The 15,813-nt window shown below is 34.3% G+C and overlaps 1 protein-coding gene across 1 annotated transcript; it reads right to left on the bottom strand.

The window, feature by feature from the left end:
- On the bottom strand, positions 1 to 14,754 carry LOC306960639 (ubiquitin-conjugating enzyme E2 L3). The gene is made up of 4 exons (XM_079553111.1): positions 14,674 to 14,754; positions 4,923 to 5,018; positions 2,135 to 2,321; positions 1 to 349 (listed from the first exon to the last, which is right to left on the bottom strand). The coding sequence occupies exons 1-4, from the start codon at positions 14,698 to 14,700 to the stop codon at positions 195 to 197; spliced, it is 465 nt and encodes a 154-aa protein (XP_079409237.1). The 5' UTR covers positions 14,701 to 14,754; the 3' UTR covers positions 1 to 194.
- Between the last annotated feature and the right edge of the window lie 1,059 nt (positions 14,755 to 15,813).

The following is a 15,813-nucleotide window of genomic DNA, read 5'->3' as shown; positions in this document are numbered from 1 at the left end:
GAACGGCCAAAGAGGAGAGAAGCGGAGGAGAGTGTCTGGTCCGGAGGGTGTCGGGGGGTGTGGGGGGAGGAGTGAAGGGGGGGGCGTTTGGTTTCTTTTTTTGGTCGGGCGTGAAAGATGGAGGAGGAGGAGGAGGAGGAAGAGGAGGAGGAGGGGGAGGAGGGAGGAGAAAGACAGAGAAAAGACGAGCGGCATCAGTCCATTGGTCGCTTCTCTCCGTGTTTCTTTGTAAACTCTTCCGCGTTCTTCAAGAATTTTTTACGGTCCTTTGAGAATTCTTCTGCGAGGTCCGCCCGGAGGGGGTGCTCCGGCTGCGGGTCGTTCACCAGGGCGATGAGCGCTTGGATTACTGGAAAACACACCAGAAACACTGTGACCGAGCTGGAGTAAAAGGAGCTACGCCTGAGTTTACTTCTACAAATGGAACACAGATTATTCTTTCAACCAAGAAACTTTAACGACAGAAAAAACACTTCCCTCTGGTTTGAACTCTCGTTTAACCCAGGTTTAACTCTCGTTTGAACTCTCGTTTGGACTCTCGTTTGGACTCTCGTTTGGACTCTCGTTTGGACTCTCGTTTGGACTCTCGTTTGGACTCTCGTTTGACTCTCGTTTGGACTCTCGTTTGACTCTCGTTTGACTCTCGTTTAACTCTCGTTTAACTCTCGTTTAACTCTCGTTTAACTCTCGTTTAACTCTCGTTTAACTCTCGTTTAACTCTCGTTTAACTCTCGTTTAACTCTCGTTTAACTCTCGTTTAACTCTCGTTTAACTCTAGTTTAACTCTAGTTTAACTCTAGTTTAACTCTGGTTTAACTCTGGTTTAACTCTGGTTTAACTCTGGTTTAACTCTGGTTTAACTCTGGTTTAACTCTGGTTTAACTCTGGTTTAACTCTAGTTTAACTCTAGTTTAACTCTGGTTTAACTCTGGTTTAACTCTGGTTTAACTCTGGTTTAACTCTGGTTTAACTCTGGTTTAACTCTGGTTTAACTCTAGTTTAACTCTAGTTTAACTCTGGTTTAACTCTGGTTTAACTCTGGTTTAACTCTGGTTTAACTCTGGTTTAACTCTGGTTTAACTCTGGTTTAACTCTGGTTTAACTCTGGTTTAACTCTGGTTTAACTCTGGTTTAACTCTGGTTTAACTCTGGTTTAACTCTGGTTTCACTCTCGTTTCACTCTCGTTTCACTCTCGTTTCACTCTCGTTTCACTCTCGTTTCACTCTCGTTTCACTCTCGTTTCACTCTCGTTTCACTCTAGTTTAACTCTCGTTTAACTCTCGTTTCACTCTCGTTTCACTCTCGTTTCACTCTCGTTTCACTCTCGTTTCACTCTCGTTTAACTCTCGTTTAACTCTAGTTTAACTCTAGTTTAACTCTTGTTTCACTCTTGTTTCACTCTTGTTTCACTCTTGTTTCACTCTTGTTTCACTCTTGTTTCACTCTTGTTTCACTCTTGTTTCACTCTTGTTTCACTCTTGTTTCACTCTTGTTTCACTCTAGTTTAACTCTTGTTTAACTCTTGTTTAACTCTTGTTTAACTCTTGTTCAACTCTTGTTCAACTCTTGTTCAACTCTTGTTCAACTCTTGTTCAACTCTTGTTCAACTCTGGTTTAACTCTGGTTTAACTCTGGTTTAACTCTGGTTTAACTCAGTTTAACTCATGATTAACTCTGGTTTAACTCTGGTTTAACTCAGTTTAACTCATGATTAACTCTGGTTTAACTCTGGTTTAACTCTGGTTTAACTCAGTTTAACTCATGATTAACTCAGGTTTAACTCAGTTTGACTCGGTTTAACTCATGATTAACTCATGATTAACTCGGTTTAACCCGGTTTAACTCTGGTTTAACCAGGTTTAACTCAGTTTAACTCAGTTTAACCCGGTTTAACCCGGTTTAACCCTTGTTTAACTCTTGTTTAACTCTTGTTTAACTCTTGTTTAACTCAGTTTTAACTCTGGTTTAACTCTTGTTTAACTCGGTTTAACCCGGTTTGACTCGGTTTGACTCGGTTTAACCCGGTTTAACTCAGATTTAACTCAGATTTAACTCTGTCTAACTCAGTTTAACCCGGTTTAACCCAGTTTAACCCGCTTTAACCCGGTTTAACCCGGTTTGACCCACACGCACCTTGGTCGGTCCGAGTGGCGGGTTTCCAGTTCTCGGCGCTGATGACGGGCAGACACACCTGGCCCTTCTCGTCGATGTTGGGGTGGTAGATCCGGGTTTTGAACGTGATCTTGGGGGGTTTGAACGGGTACTCCGTGGGGAAGATGATCTCAATCCTGAAGGCGCCTTTGTCGTACGGAGGATTGTCCTGGAAGAGAAACACGTCACACAAAACATTCAAACCAGGAGACCTCACTTTGATCAACACCAGGGGGCGCAACAGGTCAGATCACAGAGCACAATATAAAAACAATCAGCAGTTTGTTTTTCATCTAAAGAGACAGATAAATAAAGTAGAATGGACATAGTAATAAAGTAAAATGGAGGAATAATAATAAAGTAGAATGGAGGAATAATAATAATGTAAAATGGAGGAATAATAATAAAGTAAAATGGAGGAATAATAATAAAGTAAAATGGAGGAATAATAATAAAGTAAAAAGGAGGAATAATAATAATGTAAAATGGAGGAATAATAATAAAGTAAAATGGAGGAATAATAATAAAGTAAAATGGAGGAATAATAATAAAGTAAAATGGAGGAATAATAATAAAGTAAAATGGAGGAATAATAATAAAGTAGAATGGAGGAATAATAATAAAGTGAAATGGAGGAATAATAATAATGTAAAATGGAGGAATAATAATAAAGTGAAATGGAGGAATAATAATAAAGTAAAATGGAGGAATAATAATAATGTAAAATGGAGGAATAATAATAATAATGTAAAATGGAGGAATAATAATAATGTAAAATGGAGGAATAATAATAAAGTAAAATGGAGGAATAATAATAATAATGTAAAATGGAGGAATAATAATAATGTAAAATGGAGGAATAATAATAAAGTAAAATGGAGGAATTAAATAATAAAGTAAAATGGAGGAATAATAATAAAGTGAAATGGAGGAATAATAATAATGTAAAATGGAGGAATAATAATAAAGTAAAAAGGAGGAATAATAATAATGTAAAATGGAGGAATAATAATAATGTAAAATGGAGGAATAATAATAATGTAAAATGGAGGAATAATAATAATGTAAAATGGAGGAATAATAATAAAGTAAAATGGAGGAATAATAATAAAGTAAAATGGAGGAATAATAATAAAGTAAAATGGAGGAATAATAATAAAGTAAAATGGAGGAATAATAATAATGTAAAATGGAGGAATAATAATAATGTAAAATGGAGGAATAATAATAATGTAAAATGGAGGAATAATAATAATGTAAAATGGAGGAATAATAATAATAATGTAAAATGGAGGAATAATAATAATAATGTAAAATGGAGGAATAATAATAAAGTAGAATGGAGGAATAATAATAAAGTAAAATGGAGGAATAATAATAAAGTAAAATGGAGGAATAATAATAAAGTAAAATGGAGGAATAATAATAAAGTAAAATGGAGGAATAATAATAAAGTAGAATGGGAATAATAATAAAGTAAAATGGAGGAATAATAATAAAGTAAAATGGAGGAATAATAATAAAGTAAAATGGAGGAATAATAATAAAGTAAAATGGAGGAATAATAATAATGTAAAATGGAGGAATAATAATAAAGTAAAATGGAGGAATAACAATAATGTAAAATGGAGGAATAATAATAAAGTAAAATGGAGGAATAATAATAAAGTAAAATGGAGGAATAATAATAAAGTAAAATGGAGGAATAATAATAATGTAAAATGGAGGAATAATAATAAAGTAAAATGGAGGAATAATACTAAAGTAAAATGGAGGAATAATAATAATGTAAAATGGAGGAATAATAATAAAGTAAAATGGAGGAATAATAAAGTAAAATGGAGGAATTAAATAATAAAGTAAAATGGAGGAATAATAATAAAGTAAAATGGAGGAATAATAATAAAGTAAAATGGAGGAATAATAATAATGTAAAATGGAGGAATAATAATAAAGTAAAATGGAGGAATAATAATAATAAAGTAAAATGGAGGAATAATAATAATGTAAAATGGAGGAATAATAATAAAGTAAAATGGAGGAATAATACTAAAGTAAAATGGAGGAATAATAATAAAGTAGAATGGAGGAATAATAATACTAATGTAAAATGGAGGAATAATAATAAAGTAAAATGGAGGAATAATAATAATAATGTAAAATGGAGGAATAATAATAATGTAAAATGGAGGAATAATAATAATAATGTAAAATGGAGGAATAATAATAAAGTAAAATGGAGGAATAATAATAAAGTAGAATGGAGGAATAATAATAAAGTAAAATGGAGGAATAATAATAAAGTAAAATGGAGGAATAATAATAATGTAAAATGGAGGAATAATAATAAAGTAAAATGGAGGAATAATAATAATGTAAAATGGAGGAATAATAATAATGTAAAATGGAGGAATAATAATGTAAAATGGAGGAATAATAATAAAGTAAAATGGAGGAATAATAATAATGTAAAATGGAGGAATAATAATAAAGTAAAATGGAGGAATAATAATAATGTAAAATGGAGGAATAATAATAATGTAAAATGGAGGAATAATAATGTAAAATGGAGGAATAATAATAAAGTAAAATGGAGGAATAATAATAAAGTAAAATGGAGGAATAATAATGTAAAATGGAGGAATAATAATAATGTAAAATGGAGGAATAATAATAAAGTAAAATGGAGGAATAATAATAAAGTAAAATGGACATAATAATAAAGTAGAATAGGAATAATAATAAAGCATAATAGACACGAGTTACTCACAGGAACGATGAGTCCTTGCCATGACAATAGGTTGGCTTCGTCCACTAGGATGTTTCTGAAATTTTTCAACCCTGCTTTGCGAATCTCTTCAAGTTCCTGCAGAAAAACACGGATGAAAAGGAGAATTAAACATGCGTGTGCGACTCACATGTATGTGTATCTGACACGGGTGAAGCCGTGACCAGCTGGGCGTTGGCACGAGATCAAGTTAAAAACAGTCATGATGATTTAGGCTTTTTACAAATGTTACAGTAGAATCTTCATTTTGAAAGAACATCCAGATGACGGGTTAGGATCCGTCAGCCATTAAAAACATGGCTGAAGTGTTGACTTGGCACATTCACGTATTTCTGAGTAATCTGTAAAAACTCTGATGGCGGCCATTTTAGGGATAGTTTTGCCCGAGTCCTCCTAGGAACGCCCCCACCTCCTGGAGACGCCTCCGAGCTTTGGTCACCAGCCGAGTAACCAACCACTGCTCCTCAGCAGAACCCCCTCCCCACTGATGCCACAGACAGCGTGTGGAGGGGGCGTGTCTAAAGGCTCAGAGGTTCTTAAAGAGACAGAGGCCTATTTCAAGCATAGAAATATATACATGGAAGAGGCATGTTGTCCCAGCTCCTATCTCTTTACATAGAGGTGCTCAGTGGCGCATGACTCCAGTTTCGTCCGCCATAACGGCCCAAAGTACCCGTATGACGCGTCATCTGTATCTATGCTCCCCACGGCCCAAGTGGGTGAAAGCAGCGTGAGCGCGCACGGCTGCCGACGAAGCCTCAGAGCCGAGCGGACGCCATTACGCAAAAAGTAAAATCTCTTAATATCATCGTTCTTTAAATACAAAATGTTTTTTTAAGGCCATTTCAGGCGAATAAGCTACCATGCTACGATGACTTTGGGGGTTAGTTTGTCAGTGCGGGGCTTAAAAAGCTAGTTTAGCCCGCTCTTTGAACAACCGGGCGCTTAGCGGCCCTTCGGACGTACGTAGCCGCGCTCATGAACTTCCGCTCGGTCACTTTTCTGGGAAGTTTCGTAAGTGCTGGAAGTCTTGATATTGTGATAGAATGGATAAAAATCGAGTTATTACTTCACTGTATTTGCTAGTATAACATCATAACTAGAATTGTTTGGCTGAAATACAAAGAATGAGCACTGCAAAAGTGTTTTATATTATATTTTCATTGGTAAAATGTGAGATATTGTTTTTTATATAGCATTTATCTGTCCTGTCCTGTCCTGTACTGTCCTGTCCTGTCCTGTCCTGTCCTGTACTGTACTGTACTGTACTGTACTGTACTGTACTGTACTGTACTGTACTGTACTGGATCCAGGACAGATGCGGAAATCATGCATTTTTTGTGTGTTTCATTCTACTTACACAAATAATGTACATGTACATAAGTACATTAAATGCTGCTAGTATTTTTTTAATTAATAAAACAGTTACAGGTTATTAGTGCCATTATTTAATTTTCAGAAATGAGTTTAATAACATGTAGACTAGTTGTTTCTTATTAACCATAATCCAATGCTATAAACACATGTTATATTCATCATACATTTCGTATTTAGTTTTTGGCTAAAGACTTAGAGAAACATAAACTTACTTGAGATGTTTGTTAGTTGTCGTTTATCCTTGTTTTTAGTCCAGTTCATTTGTTTTGCTCAGACTTCAGCCGCTAAATCACACGAGGGAGAACTCTGCTCGTTCATGAGTCATCATGCACACGCTCGCGCACGTCTGCGGCCCTGGTGACGTCACGTCATTAGAAAACTTTTAAAAATGTATTTTTGATGCTTTACAATTTTTTTTCGAAGAAAAAAAGTCCATGTCCTAAAAATAGTAATTTTTAAGAAATATATTTGCCTCAGTCTGAAACTCCAGATGCCCTGTGGACCATTTTACAGGCTGCTCCTTTTACATGAGTGTCTATGACAAAAAGGGCTTTTTGGGCTGCTGGCTGCAATATCACGGCCTGCCACTAGCACAACTGGAGACGGGTGTAAAGGGGCGGACCCCCCCACTGATTTCAAGACATTCACTACAGCCATTTTGAGAGAGACATTTTATACAAGGCAGTTATTCTAATTTACTGCATTTACAGACCAGCAGAAGGTTTCTCATCATTGTAGTGTGATATAGACTGTGCTATGGGACTGAAGAAAGCAGAACACCCCCTCTTTAACCTCTTAACTCCCGCCTGAACTGAGAGGATCTTTTTCCTCACGTCAGATTTTTTTTCCATCATTTTTTTGTTGGGTGTTCAACTCATTTTTGTCACATTTGTCATTTTTTTGTATTTTTTTTTGGTCAATTTTTTGTAATTTTTTGTCAATTTTTTGCATTTTTGGTCAAATTTTTATCACATTTTTGAAAAATGTTTTGTCACATTTTTGTAATTTTTTGTCACATTTTTTTGTATTTTTTTGTATTTTTTTTTTTCATTTTTTGTCAATTTTTTGTAATTTTTTGTCAATTTTTTGTCAATTTTTTGCATTTTTTTTGTCAAATTTACTGCATTTACAGACCAACAGGAGGTTTGTCATCATTGTAGTGAGATATAGATGGTGCTATGGGACTGGAAAAAGCAGAACACCCCCCCTTTAATGGAGATATTGAGACAACTGATAATATCCCTTCATAGTTAATTCCTAGTGAAAGAGGCTAGATGCACGTTGGCCATTTTATACTCACTACTGCCACCTCGGGTCATACGTGTAACTGCAGCTTCTATATTACAGTCGTGCATGACGGAAGTAACAGCTTTATGAGTGACAGTGCGGGATTTCAGAGGCAGTTGTGGTGAACAGGTCTGAGCTACAGACATAAAACAGTCATAAAACAATGTAATGTAAAACTACACACGCACACACGCACACACACACACACGCACACACACACACACACGCACACACAAACACACACACACCTGTTCGCTTCACTCTCTGGTTCAGACACGGCGGTGATGGTTGTTACAGTGTGATTAAAACAGATTCTTATGTGTCTAAAGACCTGCAGGTGTGTTTTTAAATACTCGTTTATTCCAAGTTACTTCAACATCGTGCAGCCCTGATCTGGAGACAATATATTTCACATTTCTCACATTGAATTTGATTTATTTTGTTTTAAAACTGCATATTTAACCCCTTAACTCCCACCTGAACCGAGCACATTTTCTCCAGTTTGGCTTTACCCCAATCCAAAAGCTTCTGGAAAAAAGGTGTGAAAATAGCAACAAAACAATGATGGAAATGTGACAAAAAAGTGACGAAAAATTGATGAAAAGATGACACAAATTTGACCAAAAAATGACCAAAAATTTGACAAAAATGTGATAAAAATTTGACAAAAATGTGATAAAAATTTGACCAAAAAATAACAAAAAAGTGACGAAAAATTGATGAAAAAATGACACAAATTTGACAGAAAAAGGACCAAAAAAAAGACAAAAAAGGGATAAAAAATTGACAACAAAAAAAAAATGGAAAAAATGTGACAAAAAGATGAAAAAAATGTGATAAAAATTACAAAGACAAAAAAGTGCCAAAAAATGGATGAAAATGACACAAATTTGACAAAAAAAAAGATAAAAATTTGATTAGAAAAATCTACGAAAAAAATGACAAAAGTGACAAAACAGTGACGAAAAATTGATGAAAACTTGATGAAAAAATGACACAAATTTGACCAAAAAAGGACTAAAAATTTACAAAAATGTGATAAAAAAAATGACAAAATTGTGATAAAAATGACAAAGACAAAAAAGTGACAAAAAATGGATGAAAAAATGACACAAATTTGACAAAAAAATGACAAAAAAAAGATAAAAATTTGATTAAAAAAATCGACAAAAAAAATTACAGAAATGTGACAAAAAAATGACAAAAGTGTCAAAACAGTGACGAAAAATTGATGAAAAAATGACACAAATTTGACCAAAAAATGACCAAAAAACTACATAAATGTGACAAAAATTTGATAAAAATGTGACAAAAAAATAACAAAAAATGTAAAAAATAAAAAATAAAAGACAAAATAGTGACGAAAAATTGATGAAAAAATGACACAAATTTGACAGAAAAATGACTAAAAAATGACTAAAAATTTACAAAATTGTGATAAAAATGACAAAGACAAAGACAAAAAAAAGATAAAAATTTGATTAGAAAAATCGACGAAAAAAATGACAAATGTGACAAAACAGTGACGAAAAATTGATGAAAAAAATGACGAAAAAAGTTACAAAAATGAGTTGAATACCCAACAAAAAAATGACGTAAAAAAAAATCGGATGACGTGAGGAAAAAGATCCTCTCAGGCGGGAGTTAAGAGGAAATGATGCCAAATGTCAACAGACAGTCTCTCCGTGAACATCATTAAACCAGATTTGAAATGTTTAAAGCCTTAAACTATTACACAGGCCAATCAACATTTTACAGAAGGGCCCAGATTGTTGTTGATCGGGTGATTTTCTGAAACGTTTGTGAACCCCTGATGTAAATCCACAAAAAGCCGGCCAGTTTCAAACGGATTTTTGATTAGAAGCAAAGTTGTTTTTCTCATCTGCTCGTCTGCTTTTACCGCAGATAATATCCTGACGGAGTTTCCCTAACGAGAACAGTAAAAGTAAATGTGTAACTCGCAGACACACAGATCTGAAGAACACTCGTAAAAGCCGCGGCCGTTTCCTCCTCGGACCCTTTTCCCCGATAATAAAGAAACGACACGCCCGGAGCTCAATCTCACCGAAAGCAAAAGGATCGTGTCCTGATATAAAGTGAAGACAGACGGATGTGGAGCCACAGCATTCCAGCACAGGGATCATCTTAAATATAACGCCTTCAAAGTGAAATGCTGCCAAACCTGAACCTGCATTTGCATTTTCAGTCGGACAGAGTTCAAACCAGCCGCTCAGAGATTACACACGCTCATGGTTTACTGTAAATCCGCTGCACTTTCAGTTTCTATTTCTCGGAAACGGCTTGACCAACAAGTTCTTTTAGTTGGAAAACTGCTGGAATCTGGTTAGATGAGTTACTCCCGCCTGAACCGAGCACACTTTCTCCAGCTTTACCCCAATCTAAAAGCTTCTGGAAAAAAGGTGTGAAAATAGCGACAAAACTGAGACGAAAACAATGAGGAAAATGTGAAAAAAGTAAGAAAAAATTGACGAAAAAGTGATAAAAAATTACTTACAAATGACAAGAAATAGACAAAAAAATGAAGAAAAATTTAGAAAAAGTTGACAAAAAATTGACAAAAAAGTGATAAGAATTTGACAAAAAAATTGAATAATTTGACGAAAAAATGACAAAAAAATTGACAAAAAATGGACAAAAAATTGAGAAAATAGTGAGAAGAATTTGACGAAAAATTGAGATAAAAAAGGACGAAAAAGTGACAAAAAATTGACAAAAAATTGATAATTTGACACAAAAAAATTCAAAAAATTTGACCAAAAAATGAAAAAAAGTGACGAAAAAGTGACAAAAAATGGACAAACAAGTGATAAGAATTTGACAAAAAAAAAATTGAAAAAGTGACAAAAAAGTCACGAACATTTGACAGAAACGAGACGACTGCCCAACAAAAAAAGTGATGAAAAAAAATCTGATGTGAGGAAAAAGATCCATTTATTTTTGTAGGTCTTTCAAACAAGGCGCTACACTGGCCTACAGGATTTGGGTAAAGCTGAACTGGAGAAAATGCTCTCGGTTCAGGCGGGAGTTAAGAGGTTAAAGAACTCTTACTGTTCGAGCTCTTTGTCTATAACTCACTCTGTCAAAACCACTGATACTACAAATATAAAAAGGTACTTTCCATCATAATGAAAAGCGAAAGGAAATACAAGTACGTGAAGTATCAGAATGACAGTTCACACGAAGGTTTAATCTAGTTTCATTCTACTTCAGTCCAGTGTTAGTCGACTAAATTAAAGATGAACTTTGTCAACTTTGGACCCTGTAGCTGACGGAGACTCGCTTCCTTTGCTTCTGTTATGGTTTTTATTTAGCTGGCGACGTTAGCGAGTTCAGATCTCTATGACGGTGTAATTAGCAAGAGTTCAAATGTTCTCTGTGTGATCGTCAGGTTTGAACAACACGAAGGCGAGACACTGCAGGTGAAAAGGGAAACATTTAAAATTATTATATATATATTTTTGAAGCTTTTGCTGTGTAGTATCACTAACAGAAATGAAAAGAAAAAAATACATTGTTTTCTGTTTCATATAAAAACAAGGCGACGAAATCGGAAAACGGATTGAGCTACATTCAAAGTTATGGTTGTATTTTACCAAGAATAAAATACGTTTTTCTTTTTCTTTTTTACATTATTACTTAACTATATTGTAAGGCAGGGGAGGCAAGGTTTTTTTGCCAATTTTTTTCATTGTAAAAAGACCGAGGGCTGAAGCCGCCAGTTTTAGGCCAAAGTAAAGCACAACACTGGAAAAAATACCTTCTTAAATGAGATAAATGACTTAAAATTGCTTGATTAAAGGTTCTTTATGTTGGATTTGAGTCTGTTTGGACTAAGCTAAGATAAAGATACAAATGCTGAGGCCAATGGAACAAGCAAGCTAAACAAATGAACTTATACAATATAATCTGAGTTAAGACAATAATGACTTGTTCCATTGGTGATGAGATGTTTTATGTGATCTAAAAACCAGACCAAATCTACTCAGACTTTAGATTTAATCTCTTAATTCAAGTAGGTTTTTTTTGGTCATTTTTTTCCAGTGCACTTTCTACAAATGCCAGAGTTGTTCATGATATGACCTCATTGGGAGCATTAACAGTATTTCTCCAATTTAACCCTAAAAATGTTAAAGTACCTTCTGATTTGAGTCATTATGTTTCTCAAAATCACCTTGAGGTCAGAGGTTCTGTGCTGGAGGCCGATTTGGCTATAGAGGAGAGGCTAAATGCTAACGCCGTCTGTGTTTACGTGACTGAGGACACGCGTGAAGACCAGACGGGCACACATGAACTCGTCTAAGGTAAGAACATGTCTCAGTCTGGAAAAACACGGCCGTTCCTTACACGCTCTCGGCCAATGGAGCGGCAGATTCAGCATCATGTGACACATGTGTTTGTATGACCGGCGGCATAAGGGGGTTTAAATCTTTATCTTACCTCTTACCGCCCGCCTGAACCAAATGCATTCTGTCCTCTTTGGTTATTATATAGGCCTGTGTAGCACTCATTTGAAAGCCAAGACCCACAAGACAGATCTTTTTCCTCGCGTTGCTGTGTTGTGTCACCTTTTTTATGTTTTTTTTTCCTTTGCTTTTTGTCACTTTTTTGTTGATTTTTTGTCACATTTTTGTAGAATTTTTTTTAAAATTTGTTGAATTTTTAAAAAAACTTTTTGTTGAATTTTTGTTGAATTAAAAAAAAAAAATGTTACAATTTTGTTGAATTTTTTTTTATTTTTGTCACATTTTGTTGAATTTTTTGTCACATTTTTGTTGAATTTTTGTCACATTTTTGTTGAATTTTTGTTGAATTTTTGTTGAATTTTTGTCACATTTTTGTCAGATTTTTTGTCAATTTTTTTGTTGAATTTTTGTCACGTTTTTGTTAATTTTTTGTTGAATTTTTGTCACGTTTTTTGTCACATTTTTGTCATATTTTTGTCACTTTTTGTTAAATTTTTGTCAAATTTTTGTCATATTTTTTGTCACGTTTTTGTTGAATTTTTGTTGAATTTTTGTTGACTTTTTTGTTGAATTTTTGTCACATTTTTTGTCAGATTTTTTGTCAATTTTTTGTTGAATTTTTGTCACATTTTTGTTGAATTTTTGTTGAATTTTTGTCACATTTTTGTCAGATTTTTTTGTCAATTTTTGTTGAATTTTTGTCACGTTTTTGTTGAATTTTTGTCAAATTTTTGTCATATTTTTGTCACGTGTTTTGTTGAATTTTTGTCACTTTTTTGTTGAATTTTTGTTGAATTTTTGTCACTTTTTTGTTGAATTTTTGTCACATTTTTGTTGAATTTTTGTTGAATTTTTGTCACATTTTTGTCAAATTTTTGTCAAATTTTTGTCATATTTTTGTCACGTTTTTGTCAGATTTTTTGTCAATTTTTTGTCGAATTTTTGTCACGTTTTGTCAAATTTTTGTCAAATTTTTGTCATATTTTTGTCACGTTTTTGTTGAATTTTTGTCACTTTTTTGTTGAATTTTTGTTTGAATTTTTGTCACTTTTTTGTTGAATTTTTGTCACATTTTTGTTGAATTTTTTTGTTGAATTTTTGTTGAATTTTTGTCACATTTTTGTCAAATTTTTGTCAAATTTTTGTCATATTTTTGTCACGTTTTTGTCAGATTTTTTGTCAATTTTTTGTTGAATTTTTGTCACGTTTTTGTCAAATTTTTGTCAAATTTTTGTCATATTTTTGTCACGTTTTTGTTGAATTTTTGTTGAATTTTTGTTGAATTTTTGTTGAATTTTTGTCAATTTTTTGTTGGATTTTTGTCACTTTTTTGTTGAATTTTTGTCACATTTTTGTTGAATTTTTGTCACATTTTTGTTGAATTTTTGTCACTTTTTTGTTGAATTTTTGTCAATTTTTTGTTGAATTTTTGTCACATTTTTGTCAAATTTTTGTCACATTTTTGTTGAATTTTTGTCACTTTTTTGTTGAATTTTTGTCACAATTTTGTCACATTTTTGTCAAATTTTTGTCACATTTTTGTTGAATTTTTGTCAATTTTTTGATGAATTTTTGTCACATTTTGTTGAATTTTTGTTAAATTTTTGTTAAATTTTTGTCACGTTTTTGTTGAATTTTTGTCACTTTTTTGTTGAATTTTTGTCACATTAGTCGCATTTACATCCTTGTTTTCCTCTTATATTTTGTGTCTATTTTGCTGCTTTTTTCCCCAAGAAGCTTTTTGATTCGGGTAAAGCCAAACTGGAGAAAACGCTCTCAGTTCAGGCGGGAGTTAAGAGGTTAAGAAGGAAAAAACAACAGATTAAAAAGTCTATCCTTAATGTTGTGAATACGTAGCTGGATATTTCCCTCGATATTTGTAAAGTAACTGCATCTAAATACTCTCAAACCAAAGTAACAGTTACTCACAGTTTGTAAATACACGGTCGTTACGCTGTAATAGGAAAAGCCCTCGGTTAAAGCGGGGGGTAAGAGGTTAAACTCCTTCCCTCGGCTTGTCCTGAATCAACAGTCGCTTTAATCTAAATCAGGGGTTTGTTTATGATGTTTTTACCCCCCCACGCTCGTCCAGCCCCGGATAAAACCTGGAAGTGACTTTAGTAAAACCGCCCGTGGTCCAGAATCTTCCAGCGGGAGCGGCGGATGCTAGCCGTTAGCCCAAACGCAGTTAGGAATTACTGTTATGCTAGCTCCGTGATTAGCCAATATCATTATTAACGAGCTCACGGAAAATCCAACACGAATCCAACAAAACCACGACGGGATGAGAGCCAGGGGGGGGGGGGGACAGGGCGAGATTTACCCCGCTTTCGATCCGTTTAAAGCCGGGTTTTAGTTTCGATTCCGTGGCCTATTTTACCGGTTCGCTGCTGGTTGAGACTCGGAGCCAGTGATGCCCTTTGGATTTCCCCCCCGCGGAGGAACTGGAGCCCGAACGGAGCCCGTGTGAGCGGACCTGCCGGGGGTGTCGGGCCCGGGACACGGGGACGGAACCGCCGCCCCCGCCCCGGGACCGCCGAACCTGCGGGAAATGCGAAGAAAAGGAGCGCGACCGGGAGCTTTACCTTGCCAAGCCTCCTGCTCGCCGCCATCTTGAAACTATTGTGTACTCCCAGAATGCCCAGCGCGGCCGATATGTGCCCTGTGGGGCCAGTGTGCGGGTATAATGGAGCGCAGTGCCCGCCCCCGTGCCCGCCCCGGAGCCTGGCACTGTTTCTGCGCCCGGAGGCAGCGGATGCTTTCACGGGCAGTAAAGCCTGTGAAAGGACATGTTTGATTTGTACTTTTACACTTGTTATTTCGTTTTAAACTTTTTTTTTTTTTAGCTTTTTCCTCCGACAAAAACATTCTCTTTAACCTCTGAACTCCCACCTGAACGGAGCCCATTTTCTCCAGTTTGGCTTTACCCTAATCAGGAAGCTTCTTGGGGAAAAAGCACCAAAACAGCCACAAAAATGAGGAGAAAACATGGATGTAAACGCAACAAAAATTCAACAAAAATGTAACAAAAATTCAACAAAAAAGTGACAAAAAATTGACAAAAATGTGACAAAAATTCAACAAAATTGTGACAAAGATTCAACAAAAAAGTGACAAAAATTCAACCAAAAAGTGACAAAAATTCAACAAAAATGTGACAAAAATTCAACCAAAAAGTGACAAAAATTCAACCAAAATGTGACAAAAAATTGACAAAAATGTGACAAAAATGTGACAAAAATTCAACAAAAAAGTGACAAAAATTGACAAAAAATTGACAAAAATGTGACAAAAATTCTACCAAAAAGTGACAAAAATTCAACAAAAATGTGACAAAAATTCAACCAAAATGTGACAAAAAATCAACAAAAATTCAACAAAAAAATGACAAAAAAGTGACAAAAATGTGACAAAAATTCAACAAAAATGTGACAAAAATTCAACAAAAATGTGACAAAAATTCAACCAAAATGTGACAAAAAATCAACAAAAATTCAACAAAAAAATGACAAAAAAGTGACAAAAATTCAACCAAAATGTGACAAAAATTCAACCAAAATGTGACAAAAATTCAACAAAAAAGTGACAAAAATTCAACCAAAATGTGACAAAAAATCAACAAAAATTCAACAAAAAAATGACAAAAAAGTGACAAAAATTCAACCAAAATGTGACAAAAATTCAACCAAAATGTGACAAAAATTCAACAAAAATGTGACAAAAAT

The sequence above is a fragment of the Gobius niger genome (assembly GCF_951799975.1).
Source record: "Gobius niger genome assembly, chromosome: 1".
NCBI classification, from domain to species: Eukaryota; Metazoa; Chordata; class Actinopteri; order Gobiiformes; family Gobiidae; genus Gobius; species Gobius niger.
This window is presented reverse-complemented; position numbering and strand designations above follow the sequence as displayed.